This window comes from Parambassis ranga, chromosome 9 (assembly GCF_900634625.1).
Source record: "Parambassis ranga chromosome 9, fParRan2.1, whole genome shotgun sequence".
NCBI classification, from domain to species: domain Eukaryota; kingdom Metazoa; phylum Chordata; class Actinopteri; family Ambassidae; genus Parambassis; species Parambassis ranga.
The window spans coordinates 11751714-11771268 of record NC_041030.1 but is presented as its reverse complement, the minus strand read 5'-3'; the positions used below and the strand labels follow the sequence as shown (position 1 = coordinate 11771268).

The following is a 19555-nucleotide window of genomic DNA, read 5'->3' as shown; positions in this document are numbered from 1 at the left end:
AAGTGATTTTACTGAAATGCATCTAAGTAGGTCAGGTATGCATGCTGTATGCAATTTAATATTTCCCAATTCACCAGAGAGCTGTATGTGTTGGAGGATTTACATAGAAGTTTGTTCCTCAAACATGCAGTAAAATCCTTTAGTATTATAATGATCAAGAAAGAAACTTTTTTTTTGCAAGTGAACGTGCTATCTGGTGTGTCATTAGGAATAGTTTTATTGTACAATCTGAACATGTCATGTTCATTTTTATGTGCTTGTCATAGAGAGTCTACTCTGTAATACAAATTGCACAACAGCTTGAGAAATATCATATCATGACAGATGTGTGGTGTAGTTTTGCTCCAGCGCAACAGTCTTTAGTGATGTCAACATGACAGCAAAATGACTCATACCTCATTTAACATTTATGTAAGTCTGACATGTTCCCAGAATGTGTCATCACTTCATGAATCGCCACTGATCATTCACCCTACTCCGTCTGCATACCCCAGGTCATAGTCCTGTTTCAAGTCACCCTATTCATTGTCTATAGCTTTAAATGCAAATGAGAAGCATGCGGGTACCATGGGTAACCTGGCAAAATAATGTGTGACAATTATTATGGCCCATCAACCAGGTGGGGATGGAGCTGTGACATCATATAGTCCATGGGCCAGACGAGATGTCGCTACCACTCTAGGTGGCAAAAGTTGCTTATACTTGATATACTGAAAAGACACAGGACTGTAGGCAACATTTATAACATTGATAACCCCATTGAAGTCACAGCTAAATTATTGTTATCAGCTATTAAAGTTACTCTCACTCTATAAAAAAATGCATTTTTGACACCGGTGCATGTCTTGGCTCTTGTTAAGGACATATTCAAATAATTTATAGTATTGTGTTTAGTATCATTTTAAAGGGTACACACAGAGCTTTCATTCAAGCTCTTTTAATGAATACTTTTGATGTGCAGACAACACTGGTTGTGGTTCCAAGTTTCGGCTCACTGAGACCATTACGAAAATGTCTCACTTGAAGCTCTAACCCTCACAACGGCCGAGAACCTAACCCTAGCTCTGCATTAGGGTTAGGGTTACAGCTAGGGTTAGGAAGGTCACAGAGTTATGGTTCAAAGTTTAATACATTCGGTTCAATGAGACCCTTACGGAAATGTATCACTTGAGGCTCTAAGCCTCACGATGGCCAAGAACCTGACATCATAAAATGCCTTCTGATCTTAATAACTGAAGGGTAAACACATGTGGGGCTGCTCTTTTCTCTTACTTTACACACACATACTAGGATGTGGTATTTGTCCAAAATTCTCCATGTTTTTAGAACATTGTTCAAGGGGAAAAAGCCTTTAGGTAAGTGTGGGACGCTAGTTGTAATAATTGCGAAGAGACAGCATGTCAAAATGATTCACACACTGCCACACTGATTGTGGCTGATTGGAACTCTACTTGCAGGCTAACAGGAACCAGCACAGGCAGAGGTCCAATCAGCCAACCTGATTAAAATCATCATGGGGTTTAATTTGTTATAATGACCAAAAGCTGTGCATTGTCTTCCCTCTTAAACAGATACTTTCTAAAAAAATTTTTATAATTTAATTAAAAAACTAAATGTATCCGTCTTTATTGAATTTCAGGTGCTTGTCTATGGTTATAAGAACAATTTCCATAGCAACAGAATGTCATACAACAGTCATTCGCTCAGAGAGCAGAATGCTGCAACTGACCAATCAGATTCAACAGTATTCAACACACCTGTAATAAAACTACGTACTGTTTACATTCCTCTGGATGTCATCTACTTTTAATTATACTGATGTTTGGGAATGTATGGAAATGTGGAAGTAGTAGGGAGAAACTTTGCCATCTGTGTTTCTTTTTCCTGCAGCTGTTCTTTCTGCTGCTTCCTTATGTTCAAGAGAAACACAGACATGTGCATCTGCATCTCTGTGATTATGACTGCGTGAAGCAGGACAACTGTGTAGCAGTCATGTGTTTACAACAGCTGTTGTGCAATAGAATCATCTGCATGGAAGGTTGTAAAATAAAATTAAAATCAATTTGACCAGTGGGTATGGTTATATGAACACTGTAGTCTTAATGAAACACAAGAATGTTCTTAGGTCCCCTCCTATGTTTGGATGTGCTATAAAACTGTTGTTAATTTTTGGTTGCGGTTTGGGGCCTTCCCCATGAATGGCGAAATAAATGTGTGTTTGTTTGGAAAAGGAACCAGAGCATCTTGGAAACAATAATGTCCACAGATAAACTGCTCAATCACTAACACAGCCCAACATCTAATAAGCTTGTGACAGAGCAGCACCATCACTCACTGCAGAGGGACAAACACACCCCTTACACACACTCACACACACACTCATACACACGTTGCTATACAGGCCACTCGCTTCATCCACACACATCCATATCTAATGGGCTTCTCACTTCATTTCCATACATTTATACAGATGCTCACTCGTGTCACACACACACACACACTCTTACACACAGTGCAGTGAAAAACCAACCGTCCACACCAACTGTTTGAGTAGAGCTCCACGGGTACTGAGGATGTGTACCTGTGTTTCCTGCCTGACATCAAACTCAAACAGAGACTACAGCCAACAATATGTGGCTAAATAAGATGTCTGAAAGCATTTAACACAGACGCTAAGCAGGCAGTTAATCACATACTAATCCAACAGCAACAAGGCCTGATCACCACTGGTCTTGCTTCCCTTTTCCACTCTTTTGCCAAGCAAAAGTGAATATTCAACTGATTATGCTAATCAGTTGAATATTCACTTTTGCTTGGGTTCTTGTTTAGTTCCTGCCTTCTTTTGTTTGTTTCCTCAGATAAGATACTCTTTGGTTCCTCTGCTGGCCCTGCCCAGAAAATAACAAGCTACCCAGCTCTGTCTTATACTTAGGCTGACTTGACGTTTCTGTGGCTATAGTGCTGACATATGCCATAAGGCAGGTCATGTGTAGTTAGTTCCTTGTGGGTTCCCATATGAAACACATAGTGCTAGTGGAGATGCTGTGAGTCCACTCAGGCAATGAAAGGGGGACCATTCACACTCTTGTAGTTGGTGTTCCATTGAAATGATTTTTACTGCATCTGGTCAATAACATGCAGTTTTCAAAGGAACCTCAAACCTTGAACTACATTAAAGCCAGTGGTGCCATTGGTGAGCATCTCTGAAACAAGTAGCCTTATAGGATGGCCCAGGGATGGACAGTGACAGGGTCATAGATGCCCAAGGCTCAGCTGTGCCCACATACACATAGTTTGAGACAACACATCAGAAATTAAAATGAAAACCATTTGAGTATAAAAATAAACAAAGAGCACAACTGAATCTGCACATAGCAGCAACACAAGACAGAGCTTTTAGTGTTTTGGGGAAGTTGCTGTATGCAAAGTAAATGTCTCAGGGCTTTTTTTGTTTCAAAGTGCTAGACCTGCTAAAATGCAGTTCTGAAATCATTGCAGGAGATAGAAGTATTGAGAAACCTCCCAGTCAGCTGGTTCAACACATCAAGAGGAAGCAGCTTGACACTGACACTCAGCTCTTGACACGATAGAGTCAACATCAGTGGAGACTCAGTGCTGCAGGTAAGGCATTATTTTCCTAAGCTGATGTGCTAATAAAGAATATTTATATACAATAAGGCTTGGTGGTGTTTGATGAATGTAAAGATGTTTTTTTTTTTTACAGAAATTTCACAGACTCTTAAAAACAATATGGAAAGCTATGACTATGACTACCATGAGAATTACACGTACGAGGAGAATAATTTCACCATATCTGAGGAGGCAGTTTTCCAGCACAGACCAACATGTTTAAAGGAAATTTTATGTGTGTCTTTACTTGGGATAAATGTTTTAATTTTCCTGCTGGGCTTCTGTGGCAACGCTTTGGTCATCTGGATTTCTGGCTGCAAAATGAAGAGGACAGTCAACACCACATGGTACCTGAGCCTTGCAATCTCGGACTTTGTCTTCTGTGCCTTCCTCCCCTTCAGCATCACCAACATGGTGATGGAGGAGTGGATCTTTGGCCGCTTCATGTGCAAATTTACCTCCTCTGTCATGTTCCTCAACATGTTTAGCAGCATCTTCCTCCTGGTCATCATCAGTGTCGACCGCTGTGTGTCTGTAATATTTCCAGTTTGGGCCCAGAACCAGCGCACTGTGAAGAAGGCTTCAGTGGTCGTCGTCCTGGCCTGGCTGCTAGCCATAGGTCTCAGCATTCCCTCCACAATCTTCCGGGAGGTCAGAAGTCACCTGGGCACGACCATTTGCTATAACAACTACACCTTACACCAACACATGCACAAGATAGTTGCAATGAGTCGCTTCCTAGTGGGTTTTGTCGTCCCTTTTGTTATCATTATCATCTGCTACTCCATCATCATCATCAAACTGCGCACCAACAGGATGACCAAATCCACAAAACCCTTCAAAGTTATGACAGCACTCGTCGCTGCTTTCTTCTTCTGCTGGTTGCCCTACCATGTGTTTGTTCTACTTGAGTTGAAGCACCAAAACTACGACCACAACATTCTAACCCTCGGGCTGAAAATAGGCACCACTGTGGCTGCAGCAAACAGTTTCCTCAATCCGGTGTTGTATGTCTTCATGGGCAATGATTTCAAGCAGAAGTTCAAGAGCTCCATGCTCTCAAAGATGGAGAACGCAATGGGAGAGGAAGGTCGTACCCTCAGCCGATACCTGTCCAGGTCCAGCTCCATGGATGGCAGAGCTTCTACGCACATCTAGAGGTGTAGACTTCAAATATAATTTACTTGACCCACAAACCCACTCTTTATGAGTATGAAGTCAAATGTCTTTGCTTTCCCATGACTGCAATCTAAATAGATTGATAAAAAATGTACATTGGTAAAGCATGTAAATATGTACTCAGCCTTGTTTAAGGTGACTGACATCATCCAGTGCTGACCTGTCAGAACAGCAGCTTTTTGTTGAAAATAGATAATAACATCATCATAAAAGCATGTAAATAATTTGTTGATAACATTTAATACATGTCATTGGATCAAATATTCTTTGCTCTTGCACGCACGCACACACACACACACAGATTGTGACTATGTCTCTTGTATTGATCCACATACATCATAATACATTCACACAGGAAGATTTAATTTGCTTAATGAACTGAAATACTTTGTCCACAAATGTAAATAAACCAAGTATAAGTAAGACAAATTTGCATCGTTTTTATTCACGGGGGGGAAAAAGCCACTTATAGGTGTTCTGTGGTTTTGTTTCCTGTAGTACTGACCAAAATGAAACACATAGCTGCTGTGGTTTGTGCAGTGCAAAAAGAGCTCTACCACTGCTTGGTACAAGTCGACCTGATAAGAACAGGGGTCCTTTTTCCTTTGTGAACTAACTGCATCTCTATATGATGATCTAATATATATATTATTCATTTATTATCTAGTATCAATAATAGCTCACACATCTACCATGGTCTCTCAGAAAAGTAAATCTGAGCCACAGGTCAGAAGACTGTGCTGCCTCTGAAGGTATAACCTGCACTTAATACATCACAACTGTGTAACTGTAGAGTCATTTGTCTGTGGATGCTCTCATTCATCTAGGTCATGACATGTCCAAGAGTTTAAATTGAGGCAACTTAAGTAACTTTTTGCTCAGCTACAGGACAGGAACAGGACTCTATTTGGTGAATTCAGAAGTGTTGAAACTGTCATGGAAAGACCCAGGGCTGAAGAGGCTGTGTGAAATCTTTACACATGCAGTTCTGACATCTTTCTGTTCTTGTTTTTGTCCATACAGGTAGTCTGCTTTAGCTGCCTAATTTGGACATTTATATACATATCTCTGATCTGACCTGATTGAGTTGTCTTTCAGCAACACTGGTGATTCACTTTCAGTATCATGCAATATATGGAGGATGAGGTAAAAAAGCTAAAACATGAAATAAAATGTGTCAAAACATACTGTATTAAAATCACGTGCTCTCATTACATTCATTTCTCTGACTTGTACCATCCCGGAATTAGCATTTAGCTCTAAGCACGACAAAGCCACAGAGCTGCAGACCCTCGGTCTAGTTTATCTCATGCCTGTGCAACATGTCTTGTGTTTTACAAGAAACTATATGTATATTTATATCTATCTATCTATCTATCTATCTATCTATCTATCTATCTATCTATCTATCTATCTATCTATCTATCTATCTATCTATCTATCTATGAAAGGCCTTTATAATGACAGCATACCAAAACACTTTATTTATTTTCTTGATTTATTAGGGCTGTAATTTTGTTTTACATTACATTCATTCCATATAAAATACATTCAAATGTGACACCTGTTGAATAAGTGCCCGCTTGTCAATGAAAGCAAGAGCCAATAAAGTGTAAAGCATGTGTTAAAAATAGAAACAACTTTTCCTGTTTGCTCGTTGCAATACAAATATTTTTGATGTGTCAGCACACACTATAAAAATATATTATTTATTAAACAAAAAAAAAAGCCAGCTCATGTGCTCTGGCTCTCAGTCAGTGTTTTCTCTCTTATTTCTGTATTTATTTATATATTTGTTTATTGGTTAAGCATATGGCAGAGCACACTGAGTACTATTATAAGATATGCTGCTTTATAAAAATTGGAAATTGGAGCACATTTTTTTTAGAAGAGTAAAATTATTACCAGCTTTCGCTGTTGGGAAGCTTTTCTTATAACATAATAATAAAAAAAAGACATTTTCACATTCAGTGTGATTATTTGTCATAAATAAACTACAACAATCACTACTACTAAAGGTGACCTCCCATCTATAACATGGATGCCTAATTCCTCAGTGATCTTTGGGGAAGGTGTCGCACAGTGAAGTGCTTTTTTGGATTTTTGCATTACGTCCAGTGTTAAGAAATCATACCCACAACCAAATTAGTCAACATGTGCAACGCACACCAGAGACAAATAAACAACATGAATCCTCCTCTCCATGAGTCAGTGCTCTCAAGACTTTTCATCTTCAGGAATTGAGTTCTTTACCTCCTCTTCATCAAAAACATGATTTCGGAATTACTTACAAAAACTTGGAAACACACAGTATCATCATCAGGTAGTTGTACCTTGCATATTGCATTTTCCCTCTAACAAAGAGAACTTCTTATATAAAACAGTTTAGTAATTGTGATAGCAGCAGGAAGTGTAATGCTTTCCTTTGTTTCTCTTTTGCACAAAATAAGCTCATACAACAGGCTTTGCAGTAATGTTTCATATCTTTTTGGGTTAGGTGTTTGTTTTTTTCCTCCACTCTAAACAAATTACCCATGAAGCACAGTTAAGTTGAGCCTCTCTGTAGTCACAGCTACAGTACCTTCATATTAAGGCATGTGCACATGCCTCCATAGCACATGTGCATAGAGCAGGATAAGAAGTGCTTTTCATTCCACTAAAGAGAAATACAAAATCTTTCCCCAGTTAAAACTGCCATGTCGATGAACGCATGACACCGCTAAGAGAAAATTAAAAAAAAAAAGATGGGAAAAAAAAGGAAAAAATTAAAGAGAAATGTCTTCTCACTATAGCTTTAGCCCATGTATCTTCACAGAGAAATAACTGAAAACAAACTAATTAGTCCTATAAATATGGTGCAGTCTGTAGAGTTCAATTAAAGGCGAAAGAAAAAAAAAAGGAAAACAAAGATGCCCCTGTTATCATCTGGGCATATATTCCTCTGGAACTCCTGACATGTTTCTTTTCTTCAAGGCTGCATCTACTGTTCTGATCAGTCCATTGATGTCCGCTCGCATTTCAGGAGTGTACGGGTCATACTCGAGCTTACGTAGCCCCGACCGCTTAAAGTTTCCATCCTTTTGGCCCTCGACGCAGAGCAGGCGATCCTCAGACACATTCAAACCCAGAAACTGGACCATCCCCTTCAGCTGGGAGAACAGTTCCCTCTTCAAAACCTCAAAGTGGACCACATGGACGTTCTTCCCATAGTTCAGCCAGTCTAGCGTGTGCGATGCCCACCAAGGGGCATAGTTCTTCACAAACTCAGGCCACTCTGTAAGACAATAAATAAAAATTTTGGTACAAATAGAGGCCTTATGTCTTATTTAAAATATGGTAGGCAGAAAAACCATCAATGGAGAAATAACACGCTGGTCTACATTCTGTTGTATTTGTAGACTTATTTTGGCAAACTAGCAAACCATGCTAGCGCTGCTAACAGTGATCTGGAGTCAGCAAAGTATTCTGATTACCATCTGCTTAACACTTTACTGCAACTAAATAATTCCTGGTATGGTACATGGACAATCTCGGTTGTCAGTCAAACTGCAAAGCTACTCTAGAAAAAAATCCTTTACTTGCAACTTTTACTCATTGGTCCATAAAAGCAGCAGCTGGCAGGAGCTGCTAGCAGAGGTTGTTGTTAAAGTTTAAAGCCTGCTGAGTTTGCAGAACTGCCCTTAGAAATCAACGATGGAGGCAACTTCAGGACCTGAGAGGACAGAATATTATACACATCTAAAGACATGAACATCTTAGAAACCACATGACACAACTGAATCTGTTGGTGTTCTCCTTTTCAGTGCAGCTTTTAAGAAAAACTAGAGCTTGAAATATGTCATAAATCACCAAAAAAAAGTCGAGTTCTGCTTCTGTCTCACTGAGTATTAAATTAAGCGAATATTTGTTGAGGTTTCAAACAAGGGTGTTTATATAAGAGTGTCTAATTCCACTTGCTGCCTGAGTTGAGTTTGTTTGGCCACACTGGAAGGCATCAGTGACTGTAACATCATCTGTCTCCCTCTGCAGAAGTGAGTGTATCAAATCATACATGTACACAATGTCACACTGGTGCTCAAACCCGAGCCCCGCTCTCTGTATTCGAAGTGGCAGCTGTCAAAAAGCCTTTCTCTCCACTGATGTCCCCGCATCATTTCCCCCACCAACAGAAGGAACAAACACTGATCGGGGATGGCAGGCCAAATGTGCTGAGGTCTTCACAAATGCAGAACACTGCTGGGTCGGCAACTCTCCAGCCTCTGGAAAATCGATTAAACCTCACAGAACGTCAGAGAGAGAGAGAGAGAGAGAGAGAGAGAGAGAGAGAGACGAGGCATGGACACCGGTTGCCACGGTTACTAAGGCACAACGAAGGAGCGTAGGAAGCGGATCATTATAAATATGGCATTTTTAAAGACAATATCATGACCTTAAGTCTAATTTTTTTAACCACCATGTAGACGCACAAATTGACTAAACTTTGCTGACACATCATTAAGTGGTTGCACAACGCAGCGTGATGCACTACATGACAACACGTTCCAGCCTATAAACAAAGCACAAATAAAGCATCAGCAACAATATCCAGCATTAAGATGTTAGGACAGAGCGTGCTGTTGAGCATAATGTTGGGAAAATGTTGCATTAAAACCACTGTGAGAATAAGAGAAAAGCAGATATAATTTCACATTTTAAGCTTTATACGCAGCCAAGAATGGCTTGTGTCTTATTTTTACCCTGTGTTTTTTCTCTCTAAAACTCTCTAAAAAACAGAATATTCTTTACTCCGGTTGAAATCCAGTCAGTTTTAAACAACAGAAGTTGTTTGGTTGACATGAAATGTTTTTCACTTAAGTAAACACATTGGACAGAAAAAACACCTGTGAGAAGGCTCTGGAAGCTCTAAAGAAGAAAATAGTACACAGTGCCATTATTAATGAGGTTTCCATTATTGTGCTATGTGCATATATGCAAATATATGGCACTTTTTGCAGATGCTTATAAGGATCCTGCAGTTGTATGAAGGCTGAAGAATTATAATAAATTCTTGCAAACATCAGCAAAAGTGATGAATTTACAAACTATACTAACACGAAGCCACAAATTAACCAAGTGTCTGAGATGTTTAAATACAATGTAGGATGGCAGGCTCTGGTGGCATCTGACTCACTGTACTGACATTTGTGAATCACTGGTTTAGTGATGTGGGTCAATCATTTTTTTAAACCAGATTTCTGTACCTTTTCCTCTCCAGTGGGCCTGGGAGGCGAATCCAATATGTCCGCCATATTTGCGGTTAAATTCTGCCATGAGGGCTTTGTAGGGATTTCGGATCATGAGGATGCTGGTGTCGAAGGCCTCGATCTCCTTCTTGCCGCTCTCGTGTGTCTTAATGCAGATTGTCCTTCCACTCCGCCAGTGGTCGCGTTCCCCTTTAAATCCTGTGAAACATCCCACAGTGAACTCTTATTATTCTTATGGAGATTTATTCGTGAATGGTGTCAGATACATGTTGAGGCTGTTACCTTTATTGTAAAGGGAGCCGTCAAAGTAATAGCTGCCAGTGTAGAAGCCAGTGGCGAGCTCTATGAGGTGGCGAGCCCAGGTGTTCCCTGCACCGGGGAAACTGGCGAGGGCCACCAGCTGCTTTGCACGTGTAGGAAGGAAGTGGCGGTCCATGCAGCGGTTATCTGACAACGCAAAGCCCAAACAGCTGGTATTAAATTGTTGTAGCCACAGAAATAAATCAACATAATAAATGTTTAAATCAATATTACTATGTTGTAACTCTGGAAGAAGGTGCCATTAACAAAAAGAGGGAAGCTCAACTTCTGCACTTTTTTTGACGTGTGCTGCATTGACTCATTCCTCTTCTTTACCAAATGTACTTCACACTGCAGCTTGTTTTTGTTTTGTTTCCTTTTGGGGTTTTGATCCAACCCACAGCTGTTTGCTGCACTGAAGAAGTCCTGGCCACAACAATGCCTACCCAGAGAAGACACTAGCACCGGATTGTCTACACTTGTTACAAAAAGCTGTGTGTCTTAGCACATGAAACAATGAAAAAACATCTTTGAAGAGTGCCACACAGGTCACCACCTTATAGCCCTGTTAAAAGAGCTACACATCTTTCAATATGTCCACTCCTGCATCCATCATTTACTTCAAACTGAATGAGCTGAAGCACGAAAACTGTGCAGCAGTGTGAATGTTTGTGGTGTGAACTCTATATCCTGCAGTCATGCACAGCATGCAGCTAACCCCTCTGTGGCCTGACACTCTTGCTGTTTACCTTGAACCTGCGTTTGGTACACCACAAAGAACTTGTCATTTCCACAGCTCTCAAACTCTTCCCCTTGGCAGCGATGCAGACACATTTCCTCGTCCTCCGGATCATGCAGGGAGAAGACAGAAGTGGGGAATCCGCAGTAACATCGATCTCCAGCCAGCACCGCCAATGATTTCTCCTGAAATATAGCAGCTATTACACACTGAAGACAGACAATGCACAGACACACACACACTGGACACCCACTCACCCTCTCTGTGCACATGTCCACACACTTGTCCACAGACGTGTTCTGGATGACAGCGTTGAAGGGAAGAGCCAGTGTGACATTGTCTGGCCGGTGGAAACATCCTTTGAAAATGGCACTGCCATCTGAAACAAACACAACACACACACACACACTTCAGTTTTACGGTTACTGTGCACAGCTTCCATCAGATAGCCTCTAACCACTGACCCCTGATCCCACTGGGATGTACTGAGGCTCTGACCTGCCAGCAGCTTGAGCCAATAGCAGTGCTCACATCCCTGCAGTGTGATAATACCCTTTGACCTCAAGTCCTCTTTCTGCACTGATGGATGGACGCACCATATAACAGAGAACCCGGCCTTCTCTTTCACCCAAAAAGGTTTTTGTTGTGTTTAAAAGCTGTCAGCAGCAGTCTGCATGTGTGAATACTCTATCTAAATATATGCAGTATTTCTTCCTGTTACGGTTCACACACCTAACTGCTAAAACTGCTGAGCTCATTCACAGCCGTAAAAAAGGAAATGCCTTTTGCAATTTTTTGGCCTGTGTGCGTGTGTGAGCCTAATGTTTTATTTATTTCTGACCTTTTTATAAAACTTGCATTTTTAATGTCATGCCTATGTTTCTTCTATTTCCCAGCAGTGCCTCATTTTCTCTCCTTCTTTGGTCTCACACATGCTACAGACGAAGCTCATGTATTTTATTGTGTGCCTTTGTTAATTCACACTGAAGACACTTAACCATAAGAGGCCCGAGGGTGGTGAACACCCATGAAACTGCCACCTCAACACATTTGCTGCACTCCCTGTTTGATGTTCTCACATGACAGACATGAGGGTTAGAGGTGAACAAACAAACATGACATGCTTACACAGCATTCTGAAGGCAAAAGCAGAAATAAAAAATATTAATAAACAAACAGAAGCAATGGAGCAGACAAAAAAGGTGTGGATTATAGATGGTTCATGGATAGAGTGAATGAAGTCATGGGCTGAACTTAATTCTTGGTTCTCTAAGAAACAGGAAGAAGTAAAGAGAAGAGGCTAAAGATGTAAAACGTTATCTCATCCCGTGGCTGGGACTTTTTTATATTTCTTATAAAAAAGGAACATAACCCTATACCACACATTTCATGCACAACAGCGGGGTTATTGCCTTGTTTCTCATGTTTGACATTGAACCCTTTCTTCTTTCATTTCAGTTCCCTATCAGCAGGCAGCGAGGGTTTAGGATGCAGACCACGGCTGGCTGGGCTACGGAGGTAGAACGGCTCTCCAGGGGGAAAGAGGTAAACACAGCAGAGCAGCCTGCTCCCAACTGTGGCAATAACCCCAAAATAAAGCATCTTCTTTCCCCACAAATCAACCACAGTAGATTAAACCCAAAACTTATCATCTGTTACAGCATATCTACATTCAGCTTTGGTATTTTGGTGATTATTTTATTGAGGAGACCTGTCCAGGGTGTACACTGCCTCTCACACGTAGCTTCAGCCCATGTGACACTGCACTGCAGGACAAAGCAGGTTACTAGATGATGGATGGATTTTATTGAGGGTATTAATAAAAATGGTTTAAAGTTTATAACCATGACAGTGCTCTCTCTCATGTTTACTGTGATGGAGCAGCACATGGTTAATCTGGAAGGATGTGTTACTCACAGCGACGTGCTGACTCCTGGCTCAGCTCCAGCCTATAGATGGACAGTCTGTTGGCTCCTCCACACAGGTTGCTCTTCTCTCCTTTACACTCCATGTTGCATTCGCTCTCTGAAGTGTTCGGCGCCTGGATCTTGTGGCCGCAGTAGCACTCGGCTCCGAACTCCAAGCCTGCGTACATGTAGCCTCTGGAAGGAAAAAAAAGCAAAGGATTAGCATTGTTCAGGAGAGGTTTGGGGCCTTTATCGTGTTTCTTAATCCCTCACACGGAAATAGAGTTTATCCTTCTGAGCTGGAATCAATGAAACCAAAGACAGTGTGCAAGCAAAGATTAATATAGAAATCATTCCTCCACTAAAATGAGAGATGTTACACATTCTGCAGGTAAAACCAATTATCAAGTGTACTTGGAAACTGAATTCATCACACAAGGTCTTCCTGCTGTTACTTCATGAAGGATTTGACTCCCAAGAGGCCTTTCAGATGCAATTAGACGTCTAACACAGCCCTCACACAGGACAAATCCCCTGAGCTGTCAATCAAATCCAAACCTGTGTGCTGCTATGTGTTGCCCCTCATTTGTTTGTCTGTTTTTATTAACTTGCTTCTCTGGGGGAGTAAGAAAGAAGCAAGAAGGAAAGAAGCTGAAAACAACCACCTCTCTCCTCTCCCTCTCTGCTCCTATTCTCCTGACTCTGTGAATCAGTGATGGGTGTAATTCAATGCATTTGATAGAGCCGTCCCCGGTATTCCTCAGAGAGGAGGAGGTGAGAGGGAGAGAGAGAGAGAGGGAGAGAGGGAGAGAGAGAGGGGATGGGAGTAACATGCTTTGAAATGCCTGCTTATATTTAGACACCAGATTACACATAGAACATGGTCACATTGTTATTAACAAAAAATCAACGGTCCTTTTGTGCACAAAAATCTATCCACATTACAATAAGTAGGGCGTAACAGGTTAATCTGGTCATGTTTGTATGAGGTTCAGGCCCAGACAGCTGCAGTCAAGTGCACAGAAAACTCACAATAAAGTAGAAATTTCTTCAGAAATCAAAGGGAAATTTCAGTTTCCTATAAGTGAGGTTGTGTTAACTGTTGTCAGTGTATGACCTGCTGTAAATGATGACCACAAAGCGAAGAGAAGCACAGAGATGTACCAACTGACGACGACAGGGGAGGACACAAAACATATTTTAGCTGCTTAAGACATAACCCACAATAATGTTAGATAACGTTTAATGTTATCTTCTTTTATGATATGTTATATTAACCACTTAAACTGTTTTTTTTTATCCTGACCCTGTTTACTGCAGCAGATCATTTCTGCAAACCTCTGTTGACTATGTGCCTCATATACCCACTGAAAAGTTACAAAGATGGTGTACATAGAAATACATAACAAGCTTGTTCCAGAAGTACAGACAAACATTTCAGCATGAAGCTCTCATTCACATCTTAAACTCAGTGTCAGTTTATTTCTGCGCCTGGCAGTGAAAATAAAAGATTAACTAATGGATGAGTTTTTGTTGTTTACTGCTTTCATACCTTTCTGCACAGTTGTCTTGGCAACGGAATACAGTCATCTTTTTGTAGTCAAAAAAGGAAACTCCTCTCAGAGCTCTTTTCTGAGTGTCATCAGCATAGCAGCCAATGTACTTTGCTGCAAAAAGAAGATAAAAAGATGTTAGTCTCATAGATATAAATACACACACACATGTATATATATATATGGAATCCCTATGCAAAAGGGACTTGTCAATATTAACAAGTGGGGAGTTTTCACAAGTGAATATTAACTGCAGCAGTGTCTTCTCACAGTAGCACAGCACAGGAAGAGACCAAACTGGGGCAGAAGCTTTATTTATTTATAAAGACACACATCCCCTTCTAGTGGCCTGTAACAGTAGTGGCAGTTATCTGGCTGCATTTTTTTAGTGTTGTGTGTGTGTGTGTGTGTGTTTGTAAAAGCTGAGCTGCTGTGGACCTCTGCAGAGGGATACACTGACCCTTCTACAGCTTCCTACCTGTCATTAAAACAATGCTGTCCTGTTAAAACCACACAGCACAGGCTCCTACTGACAAACCTCTCGCCATCTGTGCTGTGCCATTACCCCTCTGAGCCTCCGTTAATAGCTTAATGGGCAAAGCATAGAGTCGCCTGCATTACTTTAATTGTTATGGTCTAAAGGCCTGCATTTGAGCAGCATGTGGTGTGCTGCAATGGGCTGTAATCTTCCTCCTAACTATTGTTGAGCTGGGAAATAATCTGCTTTTTGATGGAGTGGAATGCTGATTTAAATGAGGCCGCAGCTCTGTTTGGAAGAGAAGGAGACTCAACTGATATTATTATTAATACACCTTCAGAAACAACCTCAGCCTAACATGGTGAATCACAGCCTGTTGTCCCATCTGTATGCAGCTGTGGTATTGCACCACACAGTGTTTATGTGCTGCATCTCATACTGCAATACTCCCTCTGAATTAAATCCAGAGCCAGAGAGAGAGAGAGTGATCGCATTTGGAGTAAGACAACAGGAAGAACCTGAACATAAGATGGTCCTGAAGATGGTTAGAAGTAATGAGTGATGCTGGATGCATGGGAAAATGTTCTGGACCCATTAATCACTCGCTCACCCATTCAGCTGCAGTCCTGTGAGGTTATGAGGAGGAGGAGGAGGAGGCCCTCCTTTGATCATCCTAAATGTACATTGGAATCATGTTTGTTTTTGTGCCCTTGAATTCTCTTCTCCTCTCAAAACTGTGCTAAAAACATTGTTCTTTTATATTCTGCTCTCTAATTCACAGCGGTATACTGTGACTCAGAGGTTTTGTAATAGGATAAATTTATTTATTTTCTTCTCTGGCTTGACCTTCTTCACGCTCACAGATGCTGGAGTCTTTCCCAGAGCAAAGAGAGAGAGAAAGGGAGAGGGGAACAAAAAAAACATGAGCAGGCCAGCCTCCACAGTTTGTCACAGCACGGAGCAGCAGTCACTCACACTTATGTTTCGTATTTATGAACAGGTTAGATTCTCCACCTGACTGAGAACAGTCAATAAAATTGGAGTTGTGCAATGTCTATTTTAAGATTTCATGGATGAATAAATAGAAACAGATAAATAGTGTGCTCATCTGCAGAGAGGTCGTCCCCCAGCAGAGACCAAACCAGATGTCTATCTCTTTAATTAAACTAGTGTAATAATACACATGCACTGTACTCTGTGTTATTTGACCTTTACATGTCACTAAACACGTTTTTTTCTTTTATTTATCTGACAAGAATATGCTCTGATTTTAGATTAAATTATGTAGTGAAATACTTCACTCCACCTTCTGCAACATAAAATGCTGCATTTTATCCTAATGCAGCACTCTACCATCTCGTTTCTGCTGCAGCTACTTTTGATACTGCACAACGATTTTGCATATTTTTTTTGCCATGTTCACTTAAATAAGAGATGGAGAGACTCTTCCTGTTACTGAAATGTGCAAATACAAAATGACCTGTGAAACTGAACCACAAATGTGAAGCACATGCCACAGAGAGAGAAGGGATTCTTCTTGTTGTCCCACTGGAAATTAGTTTAAACTAAAAAATAAAACTGTGAAATTTGTGTTGGTCAGATTCCCATTACGAAAGGAATGTTGGAGCGTCTGAACATGAGCACTTCCACTTTATGAGTTTTACACATGTTTTCAGTAAAACATCACATTTTTTTAAGCATTAGGTATTAAAATTCTGCTCACTGAGCATTTAAACCAACAATAAAGTACAAACAAAATGCATTTTTTTTAAAAAAGCCTTCACCCACTGTTTTTGTTAATGTTACAAAAAGCACATAATAAGATACAGTGCTTATTTCTCTGTCTTTCATGTTTTGTCACAGAAAGAGGTGGAACTGAATGCGGCATGTTTCCTTAAATACATGTTGGAGATACGGTCTGTCAACTTTGTTTTTAATATGTCGGAGTGCAGAGAGTGATTGACAGGGTAAGAAAATCAGATGGGAGGAAGAGCAAACCGAGCCAGCAGTAGAGATATCTTCTAATCAATCTGACAGTCCTTCATTTGTACTGTAAGCAGGATATTTATCTCAAAGCTCTAGACAGACATGTCCTGTCTGTCTCTGTGAGGAGATAAGATGTCACATGCTGCCCAGAAGTTTACATGTAAATGTTTCCTGAGATGTTGTCATTCTGTATCAGCCAAACACATGCTGAGCGCGCCCAGAAGATGCACAGAGGGTGAGACCTTTGAAGGATTCATACTGAGAGAAGACAGTGGACTTAATCCTAATCATCATCTCAAGAGATCTCCCACATGACCAATTACAGCCAAGAATGCTGAGTCATTAAAATGCTGCAGTTTGTAATCAGAGAAGTCTTTGTATTATATATTATTAGCATGAAGTGACACAAAGGCTGCCTGTGTGTTTAATGGATGTACATTATGAATCAGCGTGTAATACGATCGTTTACTTTTCTATAATTGTTGCCTTCTCTTTCTTTTCTCTTTAACACTATGAGACAAAAAAATATGTGTGTTTACACTGATATTCTGACTAAATACAGCATTTTTGGATTAAGCTGGTATTAGTCAGGTTTTAGGAGGATTTTGTGGACCTGTATACAGTGCACAGTGTCTCGTTGTGTTTGTTTACAGTCAGCATTAAACCAACATGTTTGGAAAGCTGAGGTAGAAAGCCAATGATGGATGAGAAAGAAACCCAGCTTTAAACATGATGAGAGACTGTCAACAGGTTTTTGAAAAAATAACTGTGACATTAGAGAAATATTCATTATCATTAGCCATGTAAACAGTTCCGTCAGACTATTTCTAGGGGTAAATATTCTGTAGATGTAAATGTAGTAACTGTGTTTACATAGACATTAGTATTCTGGCTGCCACCAGGATTTTGGATTATGTTTTGAGCACATAAAGAGCTTTTCTCATGGACCTACAACCTTTGTACTGATCATAATAAGTACACATTCTTTTTGAAAAACTTCACATTGTTGTAGAGCCAATAAATCTTGCTGATCAGTACAAATGAAAACTGTAGTGTTATTGTTATTTCTCCGAATGAATTGTCTGTGGGCAATAAAAAGAAATCTTATGCTTTGCAGTTGGCCAAATTATGTTGAAATTTGAGTTATGGGTGAAGGTTGGATGAGACTCCAACCAGGGGAAACTGACACTACTGTACAGCTCAAAGAATCGGTTTAACCCACCTCTTCCCTCGTCCATGTCTTTGGCATTGCGTCCTTTAAGTGCACGGTTCCAGTTGCTGGTGTAGTCTCCCCCCCTGCGTTCTGTCTCCATGCTCTTTTTCATCCAAGGTGGACCATACCTCCGCCCAGACCTGCGCGTCTCCTTAAACACTCTGCTCATGATGCCAAGTCCCCGAGCATCAGATGATGCTGAAGCTACAAGAGAGTTTTGTCCTCCTCGGGCTCCGGGGCCACTGTCCCCGATGAAGCCGGAGTGCAGAAAGACGAGGCTGCCGGCAGTCAGGTAGAGCAGGATGAGGGAGAAGAACCGGACGGGTTTCCTGCGGAAGTAGCGCTGTATCTTCAGCAGAGGCTTGGCCATGCTGGCTCCCCCTGCCACTCAGACGCTCTTCCACAGTGACGAAAACTCATAAAGCAGAAGAATCAGCACCAGCTCCCCCACACAGTCCCACTGGGCACAAAGAAAAAAAGTCAGTCCAAGTGGCTTAAGCTTATTTGAACATCATCCAAACAGATGCATGCCTCGTTGCTGATGTATGAACCTTTTAGTCACATGAGGAGGGTCCTTTGCATCGGTGCTGTGCTGCCGATTGTGCCCACGTGAGAGTCTCTCTGCACTCCTGCTGACAGACCAGCTCTGACAGCTGACTCCGGGGCTGCAGCATGAAAGGTGAGTGGCTCAGAGTGAAAGGTGATCGCTCAACACGGCTTTCTCTCCAGCTATCGGCCGACAGAGATGCCACACCAGAGCCGCTGTGGCACTTTCTCCCACGCCGAGCAGAAGGAAGAGGGTTTTATTTACCAGCTGAGCTGAGATCTTTTTGGCTTTGTGCAGCCGGCTATTCACTGAGACGATCCGGGAGAGAGAGGGCGTGACTCACCATCTGAAGTAAAAACACACACAAACAGGATGAGTGCACACCTGAGTGGGTTTATCACATGTGGAATAGGAGAAATAACACAAGCTGGTTACAAAAGGGAACAAATGTCAAACTTTAGTTTTCCTGTAATATAATAGAAAGTATCATCAGAGACTATATATTTTATCAATACTGTTATAGGAACAAGATGAATCTGTTCATTCTTCTGTCAAACTCATTAACTGAGAAACAAAAGATAATGGGATTAAAAGCAATTAAGTGGCCTGTTAATGCATCAGTGTTGTTGAACAGAAAACAGACTAACTTCTATCAAGCTCAGGGGAACAAAGCTACACTGCAGTATTTCACTGACGACTATGAGAAGCGAGGGAATTAAACAATTTATTTAAATTGACGGGAAAAGAACTCAAGTTCAGCGGTTAAACATGTGGTGTCTT

At 41.0% G+C, this 19555-nt stretch overlaps 2 protein-coding genes across 5 annotated transcripts in view; one reads left to right on the top strand and one right to left on the bottom strand.

Moving 5' to 3' along the window:
* The first annotated feature begins 3485 nt into the window (after positions 1-3485).
* On the top strand, positions 3486-5232 carry cmklr1 (chemokine-like receptor 1). The gene is made up of 2 exons (XM_028414311.1): positions 3486-3621; positions 3725-5232. Exon 2 carries the CDS (start codon positions 3751-3753, stop codon positions 4786-4788), a length of 1038 nt encoding a protein of 345 aa, XP_028270112.1. The 5' UTR covers positions 3486-3621; positions 3725-3750; the 3' UTR covers positions 4789-5232.
* Positions 5233-6289: 1057 nt separating this feature from the next.
* The window catches only part of LOC114440908 (WSC domain-containing protein 2), a 44411-nt gene continuing 31145 nt past the window's right edge, over positions 6290-19555 (bottom strand). For 2 of the 4 annotated variants that reach the window (XM_028413548.1, XM_028413551.1), the window contains one exon: positions 18595-19121. Coding sequence is in view for 3 of the 4 variants with exons in the window: in XM_028413551.1 (XP_028269352.1) it covers positions 19077-19121 (45 nt within the window). In the remaining variant the exon portion in view is untranslated. Of the gene's footprint in view, positions 8084-10049; positions 10251-10334; positions 10500-11101; positions 11277-11348; positions 11471-13008; positions 13194-14550; positions 14666-18237; positions 19122-19555 lie in introns of those variants that run through there. The other 2 variants (XM_028413552.1, XM_028413553.1) reach the window with 2 other exon arrangements.

Bases quoted from the DNA above. Each gene is read 5' to 3' on its own strand.
- cmklr1 (XM_028414311.1), top strand. From the start codon at position 3,751: ATGGAAAGCTATGACTATGACTACCATGAGAATTACACGTACGAGGAG.